General features: G+C 51.4%; 1 protein-coding gene and 1 long non-coding RNA gene across 11 annotated transcripts in view; one reads left to right on the top strand and one right to left on the bottom strand.

Moving 5' to 3' along the window:
- TMEM108 (transmembrane protein 108) overlaps positions 1-24513 on the bottom strand; it is a 292079-nt gene that overhangs the window by 3853 nt on the left and 263713 nt on the right. For all 6 annotated transcript variants that reach the window (XM_084754396.1, XM_084754397.1, XM_084754395.1 and 3 more), the window contains 2 exons: positions 10563-11969; positions 3103-3257 (listed from right to left, as the gene is read on the bottom strand). In XM_084754396.1, coding sequence (XP_084610522.1) covers positions 3103-3257; positions 10563-11969 — 1562 coding nt within the window. The remainder of the gene's footprint in view (positions 1-3102; positions 3258-10562; positions 11970-24513) is intronic.
- The window catches only part of LOC311581870, a 53358-nt gene that overhangs the window by 14049 nt on the left and 14796 nt on the right, over positions 1-24513 (top strand). The window contains exon 4 of one of the 5 annotated variants that reach the window (XR_014773904.1): positions 24245-24500. The exons of 3 other annotated variants lie outside the window; for them this stretch is intronic. This is a non-coding gene — a long non-coding RNA (uncharacterized lncRNA). Of the gene's footprint in view, positions 1-3809; positions 3862-24244; positions 24501-24513 lie in introns of those variants that run through there. One more of the 5 variants, XR_014773905.1, reaches the window with a different exon arrangement.

The raw sequence follows: 24513 nt of genomic DNA, 5'->3' as shown, positions 1-24513 counted from the left end.
GTGGGTGGTCCACAGGGCATGTAATGTCACCAGCAGTTTCCATCCTGGCTCTGAGCTGCCGACACCTTGACCTCAACACAGCACCAGTTCAGAGCTTTGGAACAGATTACAGCAGAACCAGAGGGGTAGACGGGCAGTGTTAGGTAAGCAAGGGCACAGACTGAAGCCAACTCTGGCATACTTGGCGCTGTGGCTTTTGTGGTGCCTTCTGTTCTTGGGTTGTGGCCCGGTGGCCCTTCTCACTGGAGTTCCCTAGCCTGGTCCCTAGCAGGACCAGGAGCCCCATTCCCTAAACTCCTTTGCTTCTATGAGTAGAACACTGTGATGTCCTACAAGTGGGGCTTTCCTACAGCACGTTTCCGGGCTCCGCTCTTCAGTGTTCATGTCCCCATTTAGAGAGAAAATGCGAGATGTATGCGTCACTGCCCAGATTCAAGCCTTTCTCAGGTTTTTCACTTACTATAAGAAAAAAATGTGTGCTGGCTTCCCCCTAAATGAAAACCTTCATGAAGCCTGCGTTGCTGCCTGCCTGTCCTTTGGTTATTAGCTTTTACTGAGTAGCTACTGTGAGGCAGGCTCTGGATTGGGTAGGGCGCGGGCTTCGCTCATCTACTGCGGTTTTGCTGCAGACCACTATGGGCCGGGCTGGGCGCAGTTGTAGAGACTGGGAATGGACCACCTCAGGCCCTTCTGTTTCAGCGAAGAGGACAACACATGTATCAGTTGGCTCGAATGGGTTTAGGGCAGCCCAGCCAGGGCTCCATAGAGAGCTGCAGGAAATAGGGTCTAGGCATTAGGAGGGGATGGCCAGTTAAGCTTAAGAACAAAGCTCCTGTGGGTGATGGGCTTTCTGTGCAAAAAGAGCCTAGGGGGAGAGCGAGGGTTGGCAGGGGACTTGCTCGTGAAGGGAAGGGAAAGAGGAACAGGGCTTTTTTTTTTTCTCTGTGTGTATGCACACTTATGTGCATGTGTCGTGTGAGAAGTTAACCTCAGGTGCTGGTCCTCAGGACTCAGCTTGAAACAGGATTTCTCACTGGGAACTGGGGGCTCACTGATTAGCAAGGCTGGCTGGCCAGCAAGTCCTAGGAATCCTCCTGCCTCTACTGCCTAAGTACTGGCAAACTTGTGCACCATCACGCTTGGATTTTTCTCCCCTTCCCCTCTCTTCCCCTCTTTTCTCTTCTGTCTCACCCCCTCTTCCCTCCCTCCCTCCCTCTCTCCCTCCCTCCTTCCCTCTTCATTTTTATGAGTCTCATATAGCCCAAGCTAGCTTTGGATTCCCTAAGTAGCTAAGTAGCTTGGACTTCGGATCTTCCTATCTCTACCTCCCAGGGCTGGGACCAGGTATGCATCCACATCCAAGCTTGGCTTCTCTTTAAGGTGCACAGAGGAGCCACTTGGGGGGAGCTGGGATCCATGGCTAATGGGGTCATACGTTTGAGAGATGATCTGGCTCCTGTCCTCATCAACCGCAGGATGTCACGGAATGGGAAGGCTGTTCTCAGAGCCTTCTGCAGCCCCCAGAGTGCGAGAGAGGAGAGGCCCACGGGCAGGGATGAGGATAGCGCATGCTTAGGAAGAACTAAGAGCCAACAGACTGGCCGAGAGCATGCAAGACAGGGTTGGTGGCCTAGCAGTGTCACGCACGCAGCTAGGAACACCAGGTGAGCTTGGAGCTGGGGCCAGGAGTAAGCTTGAGTGCTTCCATGTTGGGTCACTGAGTTTGAGACTCTGTTAGGCAGGTATGTGGCTGGGGGTCAGGGGAGACACCAGAGCTGTAGACAGATGTGGCACTGGCACTGGTTGGTATAGTAAGAACAGTCATGTCACACACCTAAGTCATACCTCTTAGGAAAAACACCAGAGGAGCCATGAGTGGCTGAGCTGAGCCTGGGACTCAGGGAAGAGAGGTCCCGCAGCGCAGGACTCAGTAGCCAGGAGTAGGGACAGCAAGCAGATGGCCCAAGAAAGGGAAGCATGACACTCAGTTGACGTCAGACTGGCAGTCGTATTGGAAATAGTAGGATAGGAAAGTGGAGGGCGCAGAGATGCTACGGCAGGAGAGTCACATCCGACCAAAGTGGTTTTCTTAAAGTGGACTAAGGAGGAGGGCGAGCTGGGGAGGGAGAGAAGACCGTACAAGAGGGGACAGCCCATACACAGAGACCTGTGAGGGGCGGCATGGAGGGAGGACATATCTAGCATGAATGGATGGAGTTTGCCAAATGAGGAAGAAAGGGGCATGCAAGGCCCGGGAAGTTGGCTAGCGTAGAGGTTGGGAGGGGCAGGTCTTCCTCCCAGGCCACCTAAAAACTTTAAGGGGGAGAGCTCAGCTGGGTTTTGGGGGCAAAGGAACAATGTGGCTACATTCACAGTTATCCAAGCTCACCCGAGATGCCCTGGGAACGGAGGTGCAGGGAAGGCAGGGTGCACAGTAACTCAGGTTAGATGCCTCTCATCTTTCTCCTGGACCATCTCTAAAGCATCTGTCTTCCTTTGTGGGTACACTTAGTGAAGGCCAGTAATTCCTGCGCCTGTTGGGAGGGCTTTCTCCCCTGGGTTTCCATAGCACCGCATCTATTACTACTCTTAAATTGGTTTGCTTTTGAATGACACTGAACTTCAGCTCCCTGCCACAGCTCAGAATTAGAAGCCCCCTGAGAGCAAGCTTTCAGCTTCACAGTCCCCAGAGACTGCGTGACACGAACCAGGCCCTCGATAAACCGTTGTTACTCATTCCCAGACTGGAGAAGTCCCGAGAACAGTTTTCCCAAACTCCAGTGTGCAGAAAGCACCCAGGGGCAGGGTGTGTGTGTGTGTGGGTGTCCTTGTTTCAGAATCAACCCCCAAGTTCAGTAGGGCTGAGGTGGGGCGCGCGCGCGCGCGCGCGTGTGTGTGTGTGTGTGTGTGTGTGTGTAGAAGTTGGAAGGTGGCTCTCATGTGAGCATGTGTGTGTGTGGGGGGGGTTGTGGTGTGTATGGGGGGGTGTGTGGGAGGAGGCTTCTGGCTCAGAGTACTGCAGAGCGGCAGGCCCTCAGGGCTGAGGAGGTACTCTGCAGCTCTCTCTGTGGAGAGTAGCTGTAAGGACGTGGGGCTGGTTACCTCCGATGTCTCCAGGGACTGGATCTCCCTCGGGAGCTCGACCGCGTGTCTGTTGAAGTAGTCCATGGTGATGGCGTTGTTCCAGTAGCTCAGGTTGTTCTCGGGGTTGGCCGTCTTCTTCTTCCTCCTCATGCAGCACACCGTCAACAGGACGGCTGTGGAGAGAGGCCCAGTCAGAGAAGCAGAGGGAGGGGACAAATGCTTTAGTTAGTCCCAGTGGGGTGCAGAGGCGGAAATGCACCCCCAGCTGCTACGTTCATTTAAAAAAAAAAATAGACTCATGTATCCAGGGGCTGACCTGGAGCTCACTGTATAACTGAGGATGGCCTTGAAATTCTGATCGTATTGACTCCACCTTCTGAGTCCTGGGATGACAGGTCTGTGCCACCACACCTGGTTTATTTGGAGCTAGCTTTCACTCTGGGTTTTTTTTTCCCCCAATTATATCTTTATTTTGAGGAGCTACTGTGTGCTAGAAAAATGGTTGAGAGTCACCAGTTTTCCTAAGCTTCTATCCTACTGCGTGCTTGTAGAAGGAGTCAGGTGATCCATAGGTAATAAGATGAACCAGGCAATTTCAATAGGGACCACTATCCAGTGTGTGTGTGTGGGGGGGGGGGGGGGAAACAGGGCTGGTGAGAGAGATGGTGAGGGGGGAGGGGAATGTGAGAGAGGCTGCTTTAGTCATGGTGGTGGCTTCGTGGCAGGGAAATTGGCATCCTGGGGAGGCACTGGCCGCAAGGAGAATGGGCAGTATGTTCCAGGATGGGGGAACAGCATGTGCAGAGGACCAAAGTGTGGACAGCCCAGGTGTGTGTGAGAAAAGAAAGGGGCCGTATGGCAGGGAGTGTGGGGAGGAGGGAGGGAAAGCCAGGGCAGTGTTGAGAGGTGTGTACCCCAGGGGCTTGGGGAAGGGAGGTGGCACGCATCTTAGTGACATCTGTGGTTGCTGCCGTGCTCCACTTTTAGGGAAAGGCTTTGTTCTGCTGGTGGGGACATCCCCCCAGAGTATGGAAGCAAAGACCAGCACGTGTGTTCGGAGACCCAGTCCTTGGAAAGATCTCCGCTGAAGCAGGAAGGAGACAGACACAGATCCATTAGACAAACCCCCCCAGGCTCAGTTAAAAAGATGTGAAAAGTCAGTCATAGAGAACTTACATTGCAGGGATGTTATCCATATTAAAAGTTTTAGATTTTCCCTTTGACCCCATGGAGTCAATGTTGGTCTATACTTTCCAGATAGACAAGTAGTAGTTTTTATCAGTAGGCTTAGGGGCAAACATGGATGTGTGGACTCCAAAGTTCTGCTCTTTAACAGCCAGATCTCTGCCTGAGATCAACACAAGGACTTTTCCTGTTTTGCGGACTGCAGCGCAGTGGCTCTTCTCAGCCTACCCCGTCCCACCGTGTGACATGTGACCCTTGCCTGTTCAGTCTCTGAGATTGAAGAGTCGTGGAGTAATATGTGTGCCTGGGCTCTGTTAATAAATCAAGTAGAAACGGCAGCTTTAGTGTGTTCCCAGGGAACTTTTGAGGCTGAAGAGGCAGGGTGCCTTGCCCAGCCTGCAGAATGGTGGCGCATCAGGGGGAGCAGCTAATGAATGAAGGGTATGTCCTGCCGAGGTTCACCAGCGCCAGAAAACTTCCACAGTGAAGGGATGGGTGGGGAACCATCTCAGTCCCAGGGAATGGGGTCCCAGGCTGCTCTGTTCAGCGGCCAGCACCAGGGGGCAGCAGAGAGCCAGCTCCCTCAGAAGCAGAGTGGCTACATTGCCAGGGAACCCGGCAGCTGCAGAAGCTGGTACGGTCCAGAGCTGAGACCCCAGAGCTAGGTTCCAGTCCTGGGGGCCCACTGGAACATTCTGTCGCTTTCCTTCCCACCGCTGGCCTTGCTGGAGATCATCTCCAATGTAGCTTCCATTGGCATTTCGCCTCATCTGCTTTGGCCAGAAAGACTCCCAGTTTGCAAACCATGCCTCTGAAGTGCCTGTTAAAAAGCTCCTGACACGTGGCAGGGTGGGGGAGGGTGGGGGTGGGGGAGGGAACTTTTGAATGGGCTAAAGGGATTTCAGAGACTGGCTGGCACCAGATTGTTCACGTTTTATGCCCTGTCCCCCTCAATCCTTCTAAAAGCCCTTTCTTTGCTGCTTGAAGAAGGAGGGGGCAGAAGAGGCAGCACACCCAATGTGGAAGCTGCACAGTGAGGCCAACTCTTTATTCTGCTAGGAGACACCATGGCCCAAAAGACACAGCTGGCTGTCACAGAGGCCCTCTCTCCCCCCTGTTACCTTTATTCCCCACAGCCACTAGTCTCTGCATCTGAAACACCAAGGGGGAAGTGGCCAGGGCAATTCAAGCCAATAAAAGCAAATCTCTAAAGACATAGACACATTTAAGAAGTGAGGACAGAGGTTTCCTCAGCTCTGCTGAAGCTGGAGCCCAGGGGAAAAGGGGAGAGGCGGGCTTGTCAGGAACAAATGGTCACTTTTCACTTGCTGGCTTGTGAGGGTATCTGACGCCACATCACACACACTTCATTGCCGCAGACTGTAGGCAGGGTGGCAGGGGAGAGTGGTGTCCTCAAAAGCTATGTCTCTGAGGAAGGGAAGCATCTGGGATTCGACCCACTGAGTAGTAGCCACAGGCAAGCAAGCAAGCAAGATCCAAGCGGCAGAGACGGTCTTAGAGATTGTCTAGTCATGTGGTGAGTGGGACGGGGAAGCTGGGACAGAGCGCAGACACTAATGCACTGCTCGCAAGACCTGAGTAGAAGCTTAAACTTCTTGGCCTCCGTGCAGGTCAGATGCAATCCTGCACACAGCAGAATTCTGCTGAGCTCCCCCAGGAGTAGAAACTCGGAGAAATGAACTTCCCAAGGCCCTGCTGCTGAGCTGGCCGAGCATGCCCACTGCTGCGTCTAAGAGTCCACACTGCTCCTGACTCTGACACCTGAGACTGTGTAATGTGCAGAGGTCCTGTCCATGGGGGGGGGGTCTCATGGGGGAGGTCTGGTGACTCGACTCTATTTCTCTTGGGAATTTCCTAGTGTTTCTCACGTACCATCTCCTACAAGAGAGATGCAGGAAGACACACTGGGCTCCGTGACTATGAGGGTTTCGAGGCTAAAGCTCTAGTTGTGTTTAGAACTTTTGTTCAGTCTTCTGACCTTTCATCTAAGAGCGGGAAGGACAGCTGGGACTTTAAGGAGTCTAATATGCTCTCAGCACTATGTAGTCTTCTGCGCACAGAAGCGGTACCTGAAGGTCACTAAAGTTAACAGTGATCAAGATCACCCAGCTAATTACACTGCCTTGACCACAGGTTTTGGTAACCTTTGAGGTAGATGCTATTGTCTCCCGTCACTCTGAGCACTGGAGGGAACACCCAGCATGGCTTTATAAGCTACACCGTGGGCAGGAGGTGTGACAGCCACCAAGACTCTACAGGGAACAAGGGGGCCCCTTCGTGCTATAGTTCTAGAACAGTCCTGAGAGTTAGGCAAGCTCCCCAGTCCTGAATCATCTGTGACTCATCAGATGTGTGACAGGAAGAAAGGTCACCGCTGTGAAGCTGGAGCCCTGGGGAGAGTGTGACCATGACAGGTTCCCCAGAAGGTCCAACCGTTCCAATCACCTGCTAACGTGCCAGGTGCCCGGCCTGCTGGAGCATCATGCACTGTGAACCCACACCAGGGAGTAACAGTCACCTGTCTCACTGCCATTTCCTGCATTCTTCCCCCACAGTGGACCCAGACACAAGACCTTAGGTGTGTCCCCCTGGTTTCCACGGAGGCAGCCGTTACAACTGTGGAAAACCCTGCTGCCCCTCCAGACTTACCCCCATCTGACTCGGTTATGGCCATGGGGCCAGTCCATGGACAATCCTGCCTTGCAGGAGCTTTCTCACGTCCTCCTCCCATTGGTCCATATTTCCAAGGAGACAGGCTGCCTTGCCACACTTCCTTTTGGGTCATTCTTTTCTGTTTCATGGTAAGAATCTATCTAACCTAGGCTTTCTTATATGGTCATTAAAAAGTCATTTAGGTCCTGTGAGTAAAAATTTTTACCCCCCCTCCTTTGCACACACATATATAATACACATATAGGCACATATCGATGCATATTGTTCATATTTATACTTAACATTCATTGAACAATGAACACAGCCAAGAACTGTGAGTGCTGTAACACGTCAGCCCTTGGAATCTTGCATTAATGGTCCAGAGTTTGGAAGAAGCCCTGCTCTGGGGCAAGGAGCCTATAGAGCCTCAAGTGTCGCGGTCCGAGAGTGGCTCTCCTCTGCCCTGCCACTTGCATTGGTGATGCAACACACCTGCAGTGCCCCTGGCTTCCTTATCTGATTCTCCCCAAGGCCCTATCTTCTCACCGGGGTGTCTGGGAGAAACCACCCCACAGTGTGAGACATGCCAAGGAGCTCAGCAGAGCCACCAAACTGTTCTGTGAAAGCTCAGAGGACCCACTGGGTCCCCAGAGCAAGGATCAGTGAGTCGCAGGCCAACAGGAGGCAGCAGGTTCTGTGCATCCTGATGGTGGCAGCAGAGACCCGCTCAGCAGACACATGGCTCCTGGCCCTGGCTGCCAGTGGCTTGGATCCAATCAATTTCAGTTCTCAGCATATCTGAAGCGGAGTTGGAGGAGGCCGAGTGTGTGGCTGTGCTCAGGAGACAAAGCCCTTCTCAGCCCTTGCAACACCGGTGCCCTTCCAGTTCTCGGGAGGGCTTGCGATGTGCAAGGCTGACCCTCCATTGTTGTGCAGGCTTAGAATTCACTATACTCATCCCTCACTCCCAGGGCAAATCACGCTGGGTGGAGAAAGCACAGGTAGGGGCGAGTCCCTACTGCTCCGAACCGGCCCAGCTTCCCTCCTAGCCCCTCCCACCAGAGGAGGTGACTTCTATACTCACACTTTGTTACCAGTTGGACTGCCTGGGATATCTGACAATATGACAAAGAATGACATCTGTTGTGAGGTCTACAGAGTAGCGTTGGGGTACACAGACAGCACGGAAGGTTGTAACGTGGGCCTCCAGGCCTGGAATAGCTCAGCTTGTCTGATCATTAGATGGGGCAGGACTATGGAAATTGCCTATGGAAACTTCCCAAACTGTTGGAAATGTCTATGGACAGTGCCTAGGGTTCTGAGACCTGACTGATATTCTAAATATTCCCTGACTGCGGCTAAGGATGGCCCAAAGGGGCTTTGACTGTGACCAGGGACACAGAGCTGATGCGGAGGCAGCCAGGACCCAGTTAGAAGTGAGGAGCCACCTGTGTAAATGGCGGAAGCATAAAGGACAAGGCTGTTCTGCTGGGCCATAAAAGTTCACTGTGAACAAAACCGGGTCTTTAGAAAGCGTGCCCTACCCTGCCTCCACCCACAGCACCTGAAGGTCCCTCTTACAGCCTGACTGGTGCTTTAGGTACAATTCTAGGCTGTGTCTGTAAGTATTCTGCGTCAGTCCGCCTACTTGTGATGTCATTGCTTACCTGCCACGGGGGTGTGTCCCTTTGTTCCTGCCTTGGCTGATGTGGGTTTCCTAACTTACCAGAGTGTCCTGACACCTTCATGCCTGGTGTGCTTACCAACATGTCTGCTTTCTTTAGCTCGTGTGGGGATAAGACAGACCTGGAATTTCAACTGTAAACTAGGATATCCAACATACTTGGACGCTTAGAAGGCAGTTACTTCACACGTACAACTGTCAATAATTGGCTTATTAATAAGTGCTACATTTTTCCTCAATCTCAATCCTGTTTCCAAAGCTTAAAAGCTACTCGTGTTCCCACAAGAGACAAAAAAGCTGCTTTTGTTGAGCTTGAGGTGTTGCCAACTTTACATGTCCCCTGAACTGGGTCCTGGGGTGGGCGTGACCCTCCCAGCCCTGACACAAGGGTTTTCAGCAAGCGGGGAGAACTGGTGCTTGCGGGGAAGGCATGGGTGGAAAGCTGGCCACGGTGAGGGCTAAGCCTTCTGTGATGACTGTGATGGCCTGTGACAGGAGGGAAGGGGATGGCCCTGCTCCCACAACCTCCTGTGGGAAGCCTTGGGGGCCTCACTTAAGACCAATATGAGCCTACAGAGTGATCTGAAACCTGTTTAGCCCAGAGGGTTGTTGCCAGCACAGGCTCTGTTAATGTGGCTGAAGTGTTCCTGTACTGACTTCCTTGGCATGCCTGAGCCTGTGTGGAATGCTGCATTTCTGGGGGACCAGGGCTAAAGAGGTGACCATTCAGAGGAAGCAGATGGGTGATAACAGTTCTATGAAGGAGATGCTTTGGGTCACGGATGAGGCGCTTGCGCCAAGAATATTGCTCCCTGAGAGCCTCCGGGACTGTCGGCTGGATGTGTTTTATGTGGCTTTGGAAAACACTGCAAAGGACTATAGGGTGAAGATGACAAGAAGGCCAACTTGAGGTTCTCAGGAGAGCTAGGAAGAATGTGAAAGGTCAGAACTGCCTGTCCTGGGGGGGGGAGGGGCAGGGGGCTGACGAGCATGGAATGACATCTTTAATGGTAACCATTGAGGTGGGGCAGGGCCCAGTCCAGTGAAGATGCTCTGAGAACGAAGTGTGGCACGGGAAGACACTGGGGGTGCGGGCTGTTACAGTTCTGAGGGGCCGTGGCAGGGCCTTGATGGAGACATGGAGAGATCTGGCTCCTCACTCTCAGAGGGACAGGTTGTTGCAGAGAGGCACTGGTTGCAATGAGTAGACTTGTAATAATAATGTCTACAGTTCACGGTAACTACGGAGGCTAAAGCAGGCTAGGTGGTGTAGTGATGGAGAAAGAGCTAAAACTCACTTATCTCTGAGGCCTTAGTTTAGCCTGTCCATCAAGAATTGTACTGTGGCCGAAGCTGGTGGGCCTTCTAGCGCATGCAAGCCTTATCTCTTCTTTCTTAGGGGAAGGGGGAGAGAGATATGGAGGGGAAGAGAAAAGACAAGAAGGAGAGGTAGGAGAGGACGGGATGACTTTCCCAGCGGTAGCCCGTAACTCTCCATGGTCAGCTGTCACCCACAGTGTCTTGGCGCCTTGTTCCTCAAGGTAGGGTTGTAACTGACAGAACTCTTAGCAGGATGGATAGATGCTTCAGGCAAGGGCTGCAGTCCTGCCACTCCCTGCCACCTGGATCCTAGGTAAGCCAAGTAAGTCTTTCAGCTAGTTTGGTATTTCTATAGTACATGTGGCTGGCTTAGAACACCTATAAAGTGACCTCCCCCCCCCCCCCGAGCTCTTGGAATTGTGACGTTATGATCCATGGACATTTGAGCAGTACCCAGGGACAGGGATGGCCCAGGGCTCCTGCCTTGCTATCTCACTTGCTGGGAACCTAGGGCTTTCTGCAGTTCACCCAATGGGGCTGCCTACCTAACTCAAGGGCAAGTGAATCTGGGGCATGGGAAAGCCGATAGGAGAAAGGAAAGGAGGGGAGTACTTACAGCAGGAAGAGATGGGCACACTGATGGCCAAGATGACCCAGGCAATATCCATCTTGCTCAAGCAGATGGTGGCTCTGTGCTGGGGCTTGTCCCCTTCGGCCACATGGGAGATGTTACTCCCTGTTCCAGGCTTCCAGGTCCCAGCAGGGACCAGGCGGTTGAGGAAGTTGCCTGTGGCTGTAGACATAGCCGTGGAAAGAGGGCTCGGTCCCCTGTCGGTTGTTGTAGGGGAGGCCTCAGTCTCTTCCTCGGCTGGAGAAACAGTGCTTTCCGAGACCCCTGAGGGCCAGGTTGGGGCCTGAGGGGTTGCTGATGCTTCCTGAGGAATGCCCTGGGAAGGGGCTGAGACACTGGCATCAAAGGCAGCCTGGGTGGGCCCTGTGGCAGCCGTGGAGACCCCGGAGCTGGCAGACGGGGGTCTGTCAGTGTCAGGGGTGACAGCAAGCCAAGAGTCACTGTGGCTGGGGCTGTCCTGCACGTCACCGTGAGGGCGCTGAGAAGGCACTGGGGCAGGCTGTGTACTGGCAGGGGCACTGGGAGGGGCTGCTGTGGCATCCGGCTCCAGTCCTGGGCTGGTAAAGGTGGGGCCACTCCCCTGGCTGGCTCTGATAAGGCCCGGCTTGTCCTTGGTAGGTACCAGGGAAGTTGTAGGGGTCACCCATGAGGTGCTTCTGGGTGCTGTGGGTGGAGACTCTGTCTGAGGCTGTGGCGAAGAGGGATGGCCCCAGAGTGGGGTCCTGGGGATAAGAGCAGAGGGGTGTGGCTCCGCAGACCCTGTAAAGTTACCCTTGTAGATCTGGAAGATTTTTCCCAGAGGACGCTTCTGCCCCAGATGTGTTGAGCTCTGATTCCGTCCCCTCTGGCTTTCCTTCCTTGCTGAGTGGCCACCAGGTACAGGTGGGAGAGTGCGAGTTGAACTGCCAGTCCCCTTCCTGGAAGAGCCTGGGGGCCTGGGAGGCCTACGAGTGGTGGCCCGAGGGGACATGGTGGGGCGGCTGGTAGCTCCTGCTGGCCGTGTTGGCAGGATGGTGGTGGGGGCAGCATCCCCTGGGGGGTGGCCCTCTGAGTGGGAGGATGTGGTTGCCATGGCAGCTGGAGGGGAACCTGTAGGCAGAAGGCTTTCAGGATGGGGGATGGCAGCTGTCACCGTAACCGTGGACATGGTGTCTGTAGGAGGGTGCCCTTCTGGATGAGATACTGTTCCCACTGTAGCTGTAGGCTGTGAGGAGGGTCCATCAGGTTTGAGGTCCAGCGTCACCACAGAGGAGAGTCTAGTAGAGCTGTGAGGTGCTGTCACCATGGTGCCTGGGGGGCTGCCTGAGGGGAGGGTCTGTAGAGATTCCCTGGGAGATGGTTCCTGGACCGCGAGTACCAGTGCTTTGGTCAGTGCCAAGGTCAGGAGAAAGCCTGGATGGGGAGGAAGAAGAGAGAGGTGAGGAATGAAGGTGTTGCCCACAGCCAGGCCATCGTCATCCAGGGCTTGGAGAAAGCTCCAGGGATGCAGGAAGGATACCTGGAGCATCCCTGAGGCCACGCTGGTACCTGGAGCATCCCTGAGATCACGCTGGTACCCTGGCACTCAGGCACAAGACCTGTATGTGCAGCTGGGAGGCAGGAGGGTGCTACATATCAGGAGAGACAGCAGCGCCAGGAGACCTGGAGCCAATCAGGCCAGCTAGTCCCACCCATTCCCAGTTTCCCAGAATGCCATCAGCCTTCTGCCTCAGTGTATCATCTTGGAATGGGGGGGGGGGCGGAGAGGGGTGGCGGCTAGAAGACTTGTCACATCTACATCATCCGCAGCCAGGAAGTAGGCAAGGGCAGCCTGACCACAGGACCTGTGAGCCACTCAGAGCCAACTGAAGAAGGCTTGGGGGGGAGAGCTAACCAATTAACAAAATGCCAATGTTAGAGCCCTGTTCATTAACCCTCCCTTGTCTCACACTTCCCTTCTTCCTGGCACTCCAGAGCACAAACAGGGCAGCCTCCCAGACCCACATATGGCCCAGTGCCATAGGAGTGGGCAGGGCAGAAGAGGGCAGGGTCCAGAGTAGGGCAGCCAGTTCTAGCTTCTCTAATGCCATCGTAGAATGTGGGATAGAAGATGTTGCATAGTGACCACTGGAGGGTTGGCATCAAGTGCTTTCCCTGTGCTTCTTCATGTAGCAGAACTTGGGGGAAAATCCTCATTATTTCTACTTGGTCTTTTTGAGTAAGAGGACTCCTCTGAATAATAGCAAATATTATGCATAATATTATGTGTATTTTAAGTTTATTGGGAAAGTGCATAAAAATCCATGAACTTGAAAGCATTCCTACACACACACACACACACACACACACACACACTTTTTTTTTAACAATTGCAGTACCGTGTGCTCTCAAGGCTGGCTGTTGTAGCATATGAGTGAGGGAGAGCTGTTCTCTGCTGCTGATGGGGGTGGGGTGGGAGATTTTTATAGGGTCTGATTCTGACTTCTCAACACCACATATGCACTCCTTTGTTAGGTGGGTAGGGATGCCTGACAAAACTCTCTCAGAGCCATACGGACTTCACCATGCTCTAGCAGGGCAAGTGGCCACAGCTGGTGTCTAGGGTAGGATGTCCACACGGATTCTGGGACGAGGAGCAAAGCTGCTAGCAGTGGGATGGGAGGCCCCTGCTTGGGGCTCATGGTGTCTGGTGGAGAAGGTGAGGCTGGTTAGCAGACAGGAAGCAGACAGGAAGCAGACAGGAAGGAACTCCAGTGTGCCCGGAGCGGCATTCAGTGTGTGGCAGGTTTTGGAATAACCCTCAGACCTACTATTCACAGCTAAAGCCAACGCTGGGGAGGTTGAGTGACCTGGTCTTTCACTGTCTCTGGGACCAATGGCTGGCTACCCTAAGCAAGCCAGTTTTCCACACTTCCATTCACGAGTCAGCCCACACACTGGCGCTGCTTTCTGCTCATTCAAGTCAATCCTGCAATCACGCTCGCTTTCAACCTAGCAACTGCCTGACAGGGTGGCAAATGAGAGGCCAGGGAGACAGGGGAACATGTGTGAAGTCACACAGCCGCAGAAGCATGTGCAACCAGGGCTGTCTCTAAAGCATATGCTTTTCCTAGTTAACTGCCACCAGAGACGCATGCAGGGGCGGCAGAGGCCCATCAGCGGTACCCTATGCCACTTTGCTCTGCTCTGTTCGCAGCTCTTATTCCGGTCCCACAACCCCACACCCTGCAGCTCGGCATCACTGGGGCGGTCACGGGTGGTGCCTTTCTAAGAAGAGAGGGGACAACAGGGTAGTACCGGGGGCACAGAACCCTCTTGTGAAGGCAGGGCGGCAAGAGGGGGGGAGGTGTTGTCAGTGATGCAAGGAAAAGGAGTAAACCCTCCCACTTCCCCAAACCCCCTATTCTGCCCACCACCACAAGAATGCAACCATGATATTTATGGTATTTGATCTTGAACTTCCAGCCTCCAGAAGCTTGGAGGAAATGAGTATCTGTGGTTTAAGCCGTTCAGAGAGAACTATTTTGTCACAGTAGCCGAATACAGGCATTTTGTATTAGATCTCTTCTGAAAGGGGTGGGGGTGGGGAGTGGTTTACATTGGGAGGTGATCTGAGGGTCAGCCAAGGGGGGTTGAGATTGGTGGAACAGGGAAAACTTGATCCGAGGGTAGCTGTGGGCTGCTGGGATGCACCTCAGCCTTACTGGGAACTCCTCACTTTAGGCGCCTTAAGGAGACTCCCCCAGACTCCCACCCCTGCTTATTGGGTGCTCACCCTACTCTCCACACCCCTGGGTACCACAAGGCTGAGCTAGGGAGGCCTTCAGTCCAGCAGCTGGCAGGTCCTGACTACCTCCATTCGGTAGCTGCTGGAGGGGCGGGAGTCTTAGAGGATTGCCGAGCTGGGGAAGAGAATGTGTCTGGCAGTCAGAGCCAAGGAGATTATATTGTTTTGGCTTCAGAGTCAAGAACAGCATAGAGTTTGGAGAAAAGTGGCTAACCCCAGGGACGAGGCACACAGTGGGAAGGGCAGCCACCTGAGCTCCGGGACAATGTCATCAGGAGTTGTTTAGGAGCCTGCAGGGGCTCACCACCCCAGGCAGACCCCTCAACTGGAGCTCCTGTGGCTTCTAGCTGGGCTTGTCCTCACTGTGCTGCTGCTGCTCTTCAGGTACCAGATGCCTTAGTCAGTTGTTTTCCTTTCTACACAGGCTGTTAAGTTACTGGTACCCCAATCTTTGCTGCTATAAACGCAGAAGTTTCCTCCTCGGTGCCATGGGGTTCTGAGCTTTGCTTATCATAGTGAGGGGCCCTACAGCTCACTAAGCCAAGCTCTTTGTATAGAGGAGAGGTGACCACAGTGTGGCTTGTTCAACAGCGTTTGGCTGGTTGGGGAGCGTGGTGTAGCTGTTTGCTCTGATCTGAAACATGGCCTTGGCATCCTAAGACTCTGGGAGCTCATGAAACTCGGAAAACTCATGTGATGGTTCCTTGGGGGAGGGGGAGAGGGAGGGCGTTACATAAGTAACAAATGACTTCAAGTGCAGAGGAGACTTTGTTGGAACTGTCCTCAGCTTTCTAGAACTGTCATTTAAGCTGAGCTAGAGCTCAGAATCATGGGGGTTCCTGACCCTCAGGTCATCAAGCTAGGTTTGGGTGGGATCATTTCTTTGGTCCATTACTATGGCCTGAAATGGGGTGACTAGGCATTTGTTTGTGTCTCCCCAGGAAAGGTCACACAAGCAGGAGAGACAGCCTGGATCACAGCCCATTATTTCAAAAATAAAAATTTTCATTTGTATCCTAAGATAGCTACAGGGTTGAACTGTCCAACTCCTTTCAACCTTACTGTCACCTTGAATATGGAAATGAGACAAGAGCTTACACCCTTCCTCCTCAGCACAAAAGGTTAGCAAACGAGGGATGCGATGTGTACTGTCACAATGAACGTGCAAGGCCTTCAACCAGGGGCTCCTCTAAAACATGCAAATTGTCATTCAAGGCCTTTTGTACTGGTCTACACACTCCCCCTCCCCACAATCTGGGGCGACTGCTTCTTTGCATAACATTTGCATGGATTTGCATAATGGACTCTGGAGCCGCTAATTCCAAATATGTAAGAGTCACTAAAACTAAGATCTAGCTTGACATGCTTAAAATGTAGAGCCAAATTCAAAAATGTGTCAGAATAAGGATAGGTATGGGGGATGGGGGGTGGGGGAAGTGGGAGCCCACAGACTGATGGGTGCCTAGATGTCTCAGGAAGGCTTGCTCCTCGGAATTCCCATGCACATGCCATCATTTTAGGGGCTGGAGAGGGCATCCCCCTCCTGTGTGCTTGGCTGACTGCCCACAGTCCATATTGGGCACTGACATTTGCATCTGGCACAGGCAAGGAAGGGACTGGTGATGAGCAAAGCGGCTAATAAAGGACTGAGCATTTCCTATGTGACATAAGCTGCTGGAAGGGCAAACCTTTGCAGCCACATCTGTCCATATGGCCTCTTGGACAGAAGGTGCACTTATTAGCTCCCAGCTGCAACTGCTAGAAGGAAGCTAGTGGACCCCGTGGGTGGACACACAGCTGGGGAGTGGTGGGCTGGGACTGGGCAAAGCCTGGCTCTAATGACTATGTTTTCAACCACTTTCATTTAGCATCCTCTTTTTGTTTTTGTCAGTGCTGGTGACGGAGCCCAGAGTCTTAGGCGTGCGAGGCAGGCTCCAGCACTGAGCTACACTCCCAACCCTTAACCTCTCTGCTGGCCCCTTTCTTCTCTACCCTCCATCCCCATGTTCCACATGGTCAAAGGCTACGATTTACCATCTCTGGGAATTCATTTTCTAGGCCGAGTTTTTCTCTCTTACATATAAAATTGTATGCTTAGAAGTCTGTATACATATTTTTTTTGTTATACTGATAAGTCATACAAACAATTCCATTTGATTTTCTTATTATTTAAAATATCGTAAGTAGATTCTTCCTCCATATCCAGCTGATAATGGTATTCTGTCTATTGACCTTTTAATCCCATCTTAGGCAACCACAGGAAGTCAGAGCTATGTCCCACCCCTGAGCAAGATGGCAGCTTGATTGTGCCAAATGCTTGATGTGGCTAAGTCAAGTTTGCAGGTTCTGATAAAGTCTGTTTCCTCTAAAAGGTGGCATCTACTTCCTTTCCCTTTGAGCTCAGATGGGCATTTGTGACTATTCTGCCTTTCCAAGTCATAGCAGAGGGCACCTCATAGCTTCTGTATTTCTCTTGGGGACAGAGTCAGCCTTGTGTTAGAAATGTAGCTTCCTCAAAGGAAGAAGCATGTGGGGTGTGACAGGAATTCCTGAGGAGTCCCTGCTGCTCCAGGCGCCAACTGTGACAGTGAAGTAGCTTGCAGGATGGCTCTGTCCTAGATGGCCCTGTCCTGGATGACCCTGTCCTGGGCCAGCATTGGACCACACCACAACGGAGACTGTAAATCAGTGGTTCTCAACCCGTGGGTTGCAACCCCTTCGGCAAGCTTCTGCCTCAAAAAATATTTACACAGCGATTCATAACAGTAGCAAAATTACAGTTATGAAGCAGCAATGAAAATAATTTTAGGGTTGGGGACACCACAACATGAACTGCATTACGGGGTCACAGTGTTAGGAAGGTTGAGAACCACTGTTCTAAATGGGTGCTGCCCAACTGAGCCCAGTCAACTCTAAGATAAACAACTACAGCAAAATATTTGCTTTAAGCCTCTTTACAAGCATTTTTATTTTTCTTATTTCTTTTGAGACAGTCTCTCATCATGTAGCCCATCCTAGCCTTGAACTTATAATCCTTCTGATTGTCAGAATTTATAAGTGTGTGCCACCATACCTGGTGGGCACTTCGTATTTTTTAGCTAGCATGTGGTGAAATGGTTTAAAGGGTCATTGACCTCCAAAGCTACAGTGTTAGGAGGCTGGACCTAAGAGGAGGAATTTGGGACTCAAGGCTATAGCATTCAGGATGTCATGTAATTTTTGAGGGCATGGGATCCTTTTAAAACAGTATGTTGTGGCCACTGGAGAGATGGCTCAGCAGTTAAGAGCACTGACTGTTCTTCCAGAGGTCCTGAGTTCAATTCCCAGCAACCACATGGTGGCTCACAACCATCTATACTGTGATCTGGTGCCCTCTTCTGGCCTGCAGATGTACATGCAGGCGGAGCACTGTATACATAATAATAAATAAATGTTAAAAACAACAACAGTATATTGGGCCCTCTCTTCCCCTCTCCTCTTGCTCTTCTCCCATGGGATGGCAAGGCATGACACTCTCCTGGCTGTCAACTCTTGACTTTGGACTTCTCACACTCCAGAATGCTGAGGAAACTGTAAATTGCCTGGCCGTTTTATGTTGGGGCAGCCCAAAGTTTACTGGGACATGAGGATAGTTAGAGTCTGCATTTGATGTGCCTCAGGCCACAGAGAAGCTGTTTGCTTTATGGGCAGTGACCTAAAACCCTGCCTAGAAATGAACTTCCTAATTCCAAGATTTTCTTCTAATGGGGTGAGGGAAGGATGTCTGGACCATGGGCATTTAATCCCTTCATCTGACATGAGAAGGCGAAGACCCCCAGAGTAAAAGGTCTTACAGTTTCCCACAGCTACACAGGGCTAGATGGGGAAGCAACTCAGCCAACACACTTCCTGGCTACTCCCACTGATATTCCCAACTCCCTTTTCACACTCAGTGTGCTTCCAGAAGTCTAGTGTGCTCTGCCCTTTGAACTCCAATAGCTCATTTTATTTTAAAGACCACGCGTAAACTCTAGTTCTTTGGAAGATGGTTTTTACTTACAAATTTAACAGGCACCATTGAGTTCAGGGGTCACTGCTCTGAAGAAGCCACCCAGGCCTCTTGACCTTGACTAAAGAGCTTATGGCACACTGTAAGTCTTTATCACTTCCCCTCTCCATCAGCTCCCTCACGGAGCTGAAGGACTGACTCAGCTCAGTCATCTGAGCTAAGTGGGGCCGTCACCTGGTGGGGTCCAGACATGTCCAGAGATCACGGGTTCAACAGCTGGACTGATGAGGTCCATGACTCCGCAGGGAACTGCTTCCCAGAGCACAGTCTCTAGATCACAGGCAAGCAAGAGAACCACGTGAGTCTGGCCTGCGTGCCCCGACACACCTGTGGCCTCTGGCCAATGTGAGTTTATCTTGTGCTGTAGCGCTGGGAGGCTGACAGATAAAACAGCTCTCTAGCCAAACATGTAGTGCACATGTGAGCATGCATGCACATGTGTGTGCTCACAGCCGCATGTTCATGCCTTCCCTTGTTTCTCTTTCCTGGCTCCGCCTGAACACACACACACAGAGAGAGAGAGAGAGAGGGGGGGGGGGGAGGGGGAGGGGGGGAGAGGGAGGGGGAGGGGGAGGGGGAGGGGGAGAGGGAGAGGGAGAGAGAGAACATAGCCCTTTTTCTTGGAACAAGAAACAGACAAGCATGATAAATTTGTAGGCTGTGTTACCCACCACCATCATTTCCAAGCTATCTTATGGTTAAACCATTTGTCTAAGGTCCACATGGTGCCACACAGCAGTTCAGGATAAAAGCCTAGGCATCTTTGATCCCAGATGCTCACGAGATCCTCAAGTCTGAGGCATTTTTGATTCAGGAAAATGTCTTACATGAGCAGAGGAATGTCAGATAAAGACAACCGGATTATTATGATTGAGAATATAACCATTGTTATTGACGACCATAATCTTAAACCCTATGCTCCCAAATGCAGCCCCATGCAGGAAACTCCACAGCCTTTTATCGCCACCTTCGGTTAATCTGTCATAGTTACTCCGACTTAACCTAAACATTTTCTACTTTAGGATGCTCCTTAGCCTCGAAGACTTTCCTGGGAACATCCTGGGGGTAGGGTGGGGGTGGGAGAGCTTGTAATCACTGGGGTCATCTCTCTAATAATGGAAGCAGCCAAGGCTTGGTCTACTTCCTATCTGTGTTCTGTCTAAAGCACCAGGGTCAGACCGGTGTCAGGTTCAGCCTGAGCTACAGTGAGTATCTGCTGAAGAATGTGACCCTCTGACATCCCGGTCTGCAGTGGAATTTCTGTTTCCCATGTGCGACTATAAGAGCACATTTAAACTCACTTGTTCTTCTTCAAAGTGGCTCTGGCACGCCCACTGAGGTCACCTTTGTTCCCTCCCCTGAGTATGGTGGGACCAGTGACTGAATGAATGGCCGAAGGACATCGAGACTAGACGTGAGGCTCTGGTGTCTTTCTTGCATTCTTGGGCTACTTACTCTTAGAAGTCGGTGAGCACGCTGTCTGGAAACCTGAGCAGCACCGAAAAGAGGGACCACACGGAAGGGAAATCGAGGCAGAACCCTGGCCATCGGCGCTAGTGAGCTCCTAGCTAACCGGGGTCAACGCGGAAGTGGGTGTCATCGCCTTAGCCAAGCTTACATCTTTGGCAGACAAATGGCCCTGTTTTTCAAACTCCAGTTTTATGAATGGAATGAGGGATGAATACAGTTTCGGTCCTGAGCTTCAGAGTGGTTTGCTAGGAGCAGCAGTGAGTGAAACACCACCCCCTCGTGGTATAAAGTGATCATCCTCGGTTCCAACAGGGGGTGGGCGTGTGAAGAAACAGGCTTTAAAGGCCTGCCTGCCTGCCTCTTTCTATAGCACTGGGATTTCTGTGACAGATAACAGCTTCTCCCCCACAAAGAAGAAGAGGACAAGCATGCAGTAGGAGTGTCACAAAGTCCCCATTGCATAGGGCAGCGTAAAGCTGGAGGCAACTGAAGGCGTGGCTGCACAGGCTCTGTTCTAGAAGGGAGTAAAGTCAGCCTGGGGGGCATGCGCCAGCAGGTGAAGGGACCCGGGAAGACTCCCCAGACAGCGAGAGTTGGAATTAGATGGATGAAAAGGTCAAGGCAGCCTTGAGTAAGACAATGGGGGCATCAATGTCAGGGAACATCTTGTCATCAGAGGAGAGAAAACAAGTCCTGCCAGCCTCCAACTCTGCCCAGTTAGCAGAAGGGGCTTCCTGAAAATGCTGGAGAGGCCAAGGTGGTGTCAGCTGGGAGGAAGTGGTCAAAGAGTTTCAGTTAAGCAGAAAATGCCCTGGGGAAAAGCTACTGTGCAGCATGTGACTATAGTGGCTGGCATGTGCTTCCCATTTCAAAAGAGCCAAAAAGAAGGGTTCAAATCCTGGGGGGTGCTTGTGCTCCCCCTTAATCTCAGCACTCCACAGGCTCAGAAACAAAGTGGTTGCAAGGCCAAGGCCAGTCCAGGTTACATGGGGAAACTATCTCAAATGTAAATATTTTTAAAAATTAAGTGTCTTCACCATGAGGAAAGTATAAATTTCCAAGCTAGTCAATCCCAGCACTTGGGAGGTAGAGGGAGGTGTATTTCTAAGTTCAAGACCAGCCTGGTCTGCTGTGGGCATTCCAGGACAGCCAGGGTTACATGGAGAAGCCTTGTCCCAACTCTCCCACCCCGACAAAAACAGCAGGAATTTAAAGAAAATGTTTCCTGTCTTACAGAGCGCAGAGCTTGAGTGCTTTGGGCCAGGGAGCAGTCAACGCTGGCCACACTAGGGTCACAATGACAGTTTATATGGTGATATACAAGTGGCACCTTGTGTCAGCATCCTGCCTCCTTAGAAGTCGTCGAGCACGCTGTGATTTATAAAACAAAACAAAACAAAACAAAACAAAACTCAGAAAAGTCCTAAGTTGAGGAACACTTTACAGATTTCTGGCCAACACTCCTCAGAACTGTCAAGGCACGGTGGGTGGCTACAGTACTCACCATGCAATCCTGAGGACCTGAGCCCCATCCCTGTGACACACAGAAAGGGGAGAACCAAGTCCAGCTCCATAAAGTTGTCCTCCGATGTTCACACATGTGTCTCATCCACACGCACGCATGTACACACACACACACAAACACACTAGTCACAAACCAATCATGTCTCAGAGGAGCCTGAGAGTCATGAAGAATGAGTGCGGCTGTGGGGTTCTGGGTGGGCCCCTGAAGTGGAAAAAGAATATTAGGCAGAATCAAGGGGAACGTGCCGGACCGTGCCTATGAGGACCTTGACCCCAGTGACCCATGACGCCTTACACAGACAGCTGGCTGCAGCCTAACTCCTGATGAACTGTGGTACTATACCCAATGTCAGTTTCAAGGGGGAAAAAAGTCTACTATAAAACTGAGAATGTACTAAGATAGGAAGATGCCCACTTCTATTTAGACATAGAACCTACACAGATGTCTTACAAGATAAAATCAAGTACCTCCTGACTTCATGAAAGATGTCTATCTGCCTCTCAGCTGTAATGGATGCCTCATTGGCAACTCGCCTGCTGCCTTCTTGCAGTGTATTTCAACAAACTCTTGTCTTTCGCACCCTTAGGAAGTTCTTTCACTACCATGTCACTGGCCTTCCAGGTACTGTTTGGTGTCTTGGGAGACTGGGTACAACGATCTAGGAACCTCACTCATCTTCCCAGCTTTGATATAAAAATTCAAAAGTATTCTCAAAGAGACATACTGAAAATGGTGGGTGAGGGACAGCCAGCCAGGACTTGCTGGGTTCTAGGAGAAAGGTTTGTGACCAACTCTCTTGGTACCCTGAGGTCTCATGTCAGCCAGATGGAAGGCGGGGCTGAGAACCGTCCCTGACCTATCGCTGGCTTCTAGAAAGGGGGGGGGGGTCAAGATCCCAAGACTTTTGATGCATCTATATGTATCACTTTGTCCCAACAAAGTAAAGGCATCTCATTTCCTGGCATAAAAATAGTACGGTCCAGTTCAGAGCTTTGGGGTACCCTGTTCCCACTCTCACTGTAATAGCTTGGGGTACATGTACGAACTGTGAGCCTTGGGCAAAAGAAGGTAAGCCCCGTTTTTCCCAACACTGCAGAGACACTGTAAAGACAATTGTGTCTAGCTGGAATGCTTTCTGCATATCAGGAAAGAAGGAAGAACCGATACCCACATACAGGGCCCAACGTCAACAACAGGGCACTCATATTCTGAACTGAGGCTTTGATGCCTCAGGACCTGTACCATTTTTTGATCTTTTTGGGGAGGGGGTATGGAAAGCTGACAAGGTAACTCTAGGAAGGGTCTCCTCCCCCAAAATGCAAGGAACAGGTATATGGGATGTGTCCAAAACAAGGCAGGGTAAAAAGACAGGGAAAATTAAATGGATTTGGAAAGAGGGAAGCTCCTCAGCCTACATCTAGTTTTTGTTGCATGTTGGCTGAGAGTCAAGAAACTGCAATTCAGATGTATCGGTACCATCAGTGTTACTCTCAGTGCAAGTGTGCGCGTTCTGTGCTTCCTGCTTTCACGTCATTGCAATACAAGGTAGAGACAGTTGAGAGAGCACCCTTGCCAGACTGGCCTGTGGACAAGCCCGTGGGACATTTTCTTGATTGATGGGGGAGGGTCCAGCTCACTGTGGGTGCTGCTACCTCAGGGCAGGTAATCCTAGGTGCTTTAGAAAAGCAGGCTCAGCAGGCCATGGAGACCAAGCCAATAAGCAACGTTGCTGTCTGCAGCCAGTTCTTGCCTCCAGGTTCCTGGCCTGTGTGAGCACCTCTTATGACCTCCCTCGGTGATGTGGAACCACAGCTGAACTAAAAGCCTTTCCTCCTCATGTTGCTTTTGGCCATGGTGTTATCACAGCTATAGAAACCCTAAAGACACCCCAAACAAGGATAGTGAAAGCAGTAAGATGCTTTACTTAGGAGCGTCTGCTTCGTGGCTTTGAGTTTAACTGTATCAGCACTCAAGATCTGCGGATCTAGATAGCGCACCTTATAAAACTTCCCTATGGGGCTGGAGAGATGGATGGCTCAGTGGCTAAGAGCACCACCGTCTGCTCTTCTAGAGGTCCTGAGTTCAATTCCCAGCAACCACATGGTAGCTCACAACCATCTATGAGATCTGGTGCCCTCTTATGGCATTCAGGCAGAACACTGTATATAAAATAAATAAATCTTTAAAAAAATAAAAAAATAAAACTTCTTTATAGTATCATACAATGAGACGGACAGTAAACTAGCTCATATAGTTCATGCTTAGTATTTGTGTGTGCGTGTGTATTCGTGTATGTGAATGCATGCCACAGTGTGCATGTAGAGGTCAGAGGGCAACCTTGGGTGTGGGTGTTTGCCCTCTACCTTGTCTGTCTCCCTAGCCCTGTGTATGCCAGGTTCATTGGCCTGTGAGCTTCTGGGATCCATCTTCTGTCTCCTGGCAGGGACTCTCAGATTGTAGATGCTTACCCTATGGGTCTGGCTTTTATGTGGGGTCTGGGGCTTTGAACTCAAGCGAGATCTTCATGCTTACTTACTGAGCCATCTCCCTAGCCCAATTTTCTACTTACATTTTAATCTCTACTCACTTTTAAAACTCTGCTTAGCCTGTAATCCTCTTGAAAATTACATCCTTTGGAATGAGGGAGCAAACTCCCACAAGCTTGCCTCTGATCCCACACATGCTCCATGGAATACTCATGTATGTGTACACACATACACACACACACACACACACACACACACACACACACACAGACACAAACTGAAAAGAGATTTTAAAGTATGACTCTCTTGAGAAGCCCACATCCACGACTTGTGTGTCTCACATTTCCCTATGTCTCTGTCTCCATGTTGCAGAACCTTAGATCTATAGTATGAACTATCCTGACTGACCTGACCTGAGCCTCCAGCATTTGTGTCCTCCAAACACAGAAGGCGTGGGAAGAGACACAAAGCCAAGAATCTCTTCCCTAAGGCGAACACAGGAACATTTGTGTAACTTACTCACACACTGGGCCTGCGGTGTGTTAGTGGCATCGCTCACCACCCCTGCCGCTTCTCACCAAAATGCATGCTGAAGACCTGAGAAGGGTGGCAGCGGATGGGGCTGGTGGCAGTCCCGGGGG

The sequence above is a fragment of the Acomys minous genome (assembly GCF_964271855.1).
Source record: "Acomys minous genome assembly, chromosome: 13".
In the NCBI taxonomy this organism is placed as follows: domain Eukaryota; kingdom Metazoa; phylum Chordata; class Mammalia; order Rodentia; family Muridae; genus Acomys; species Acomys minous.
This window is presented reverse-complemented; position numbering and strand designations above follow the sequence as displayed.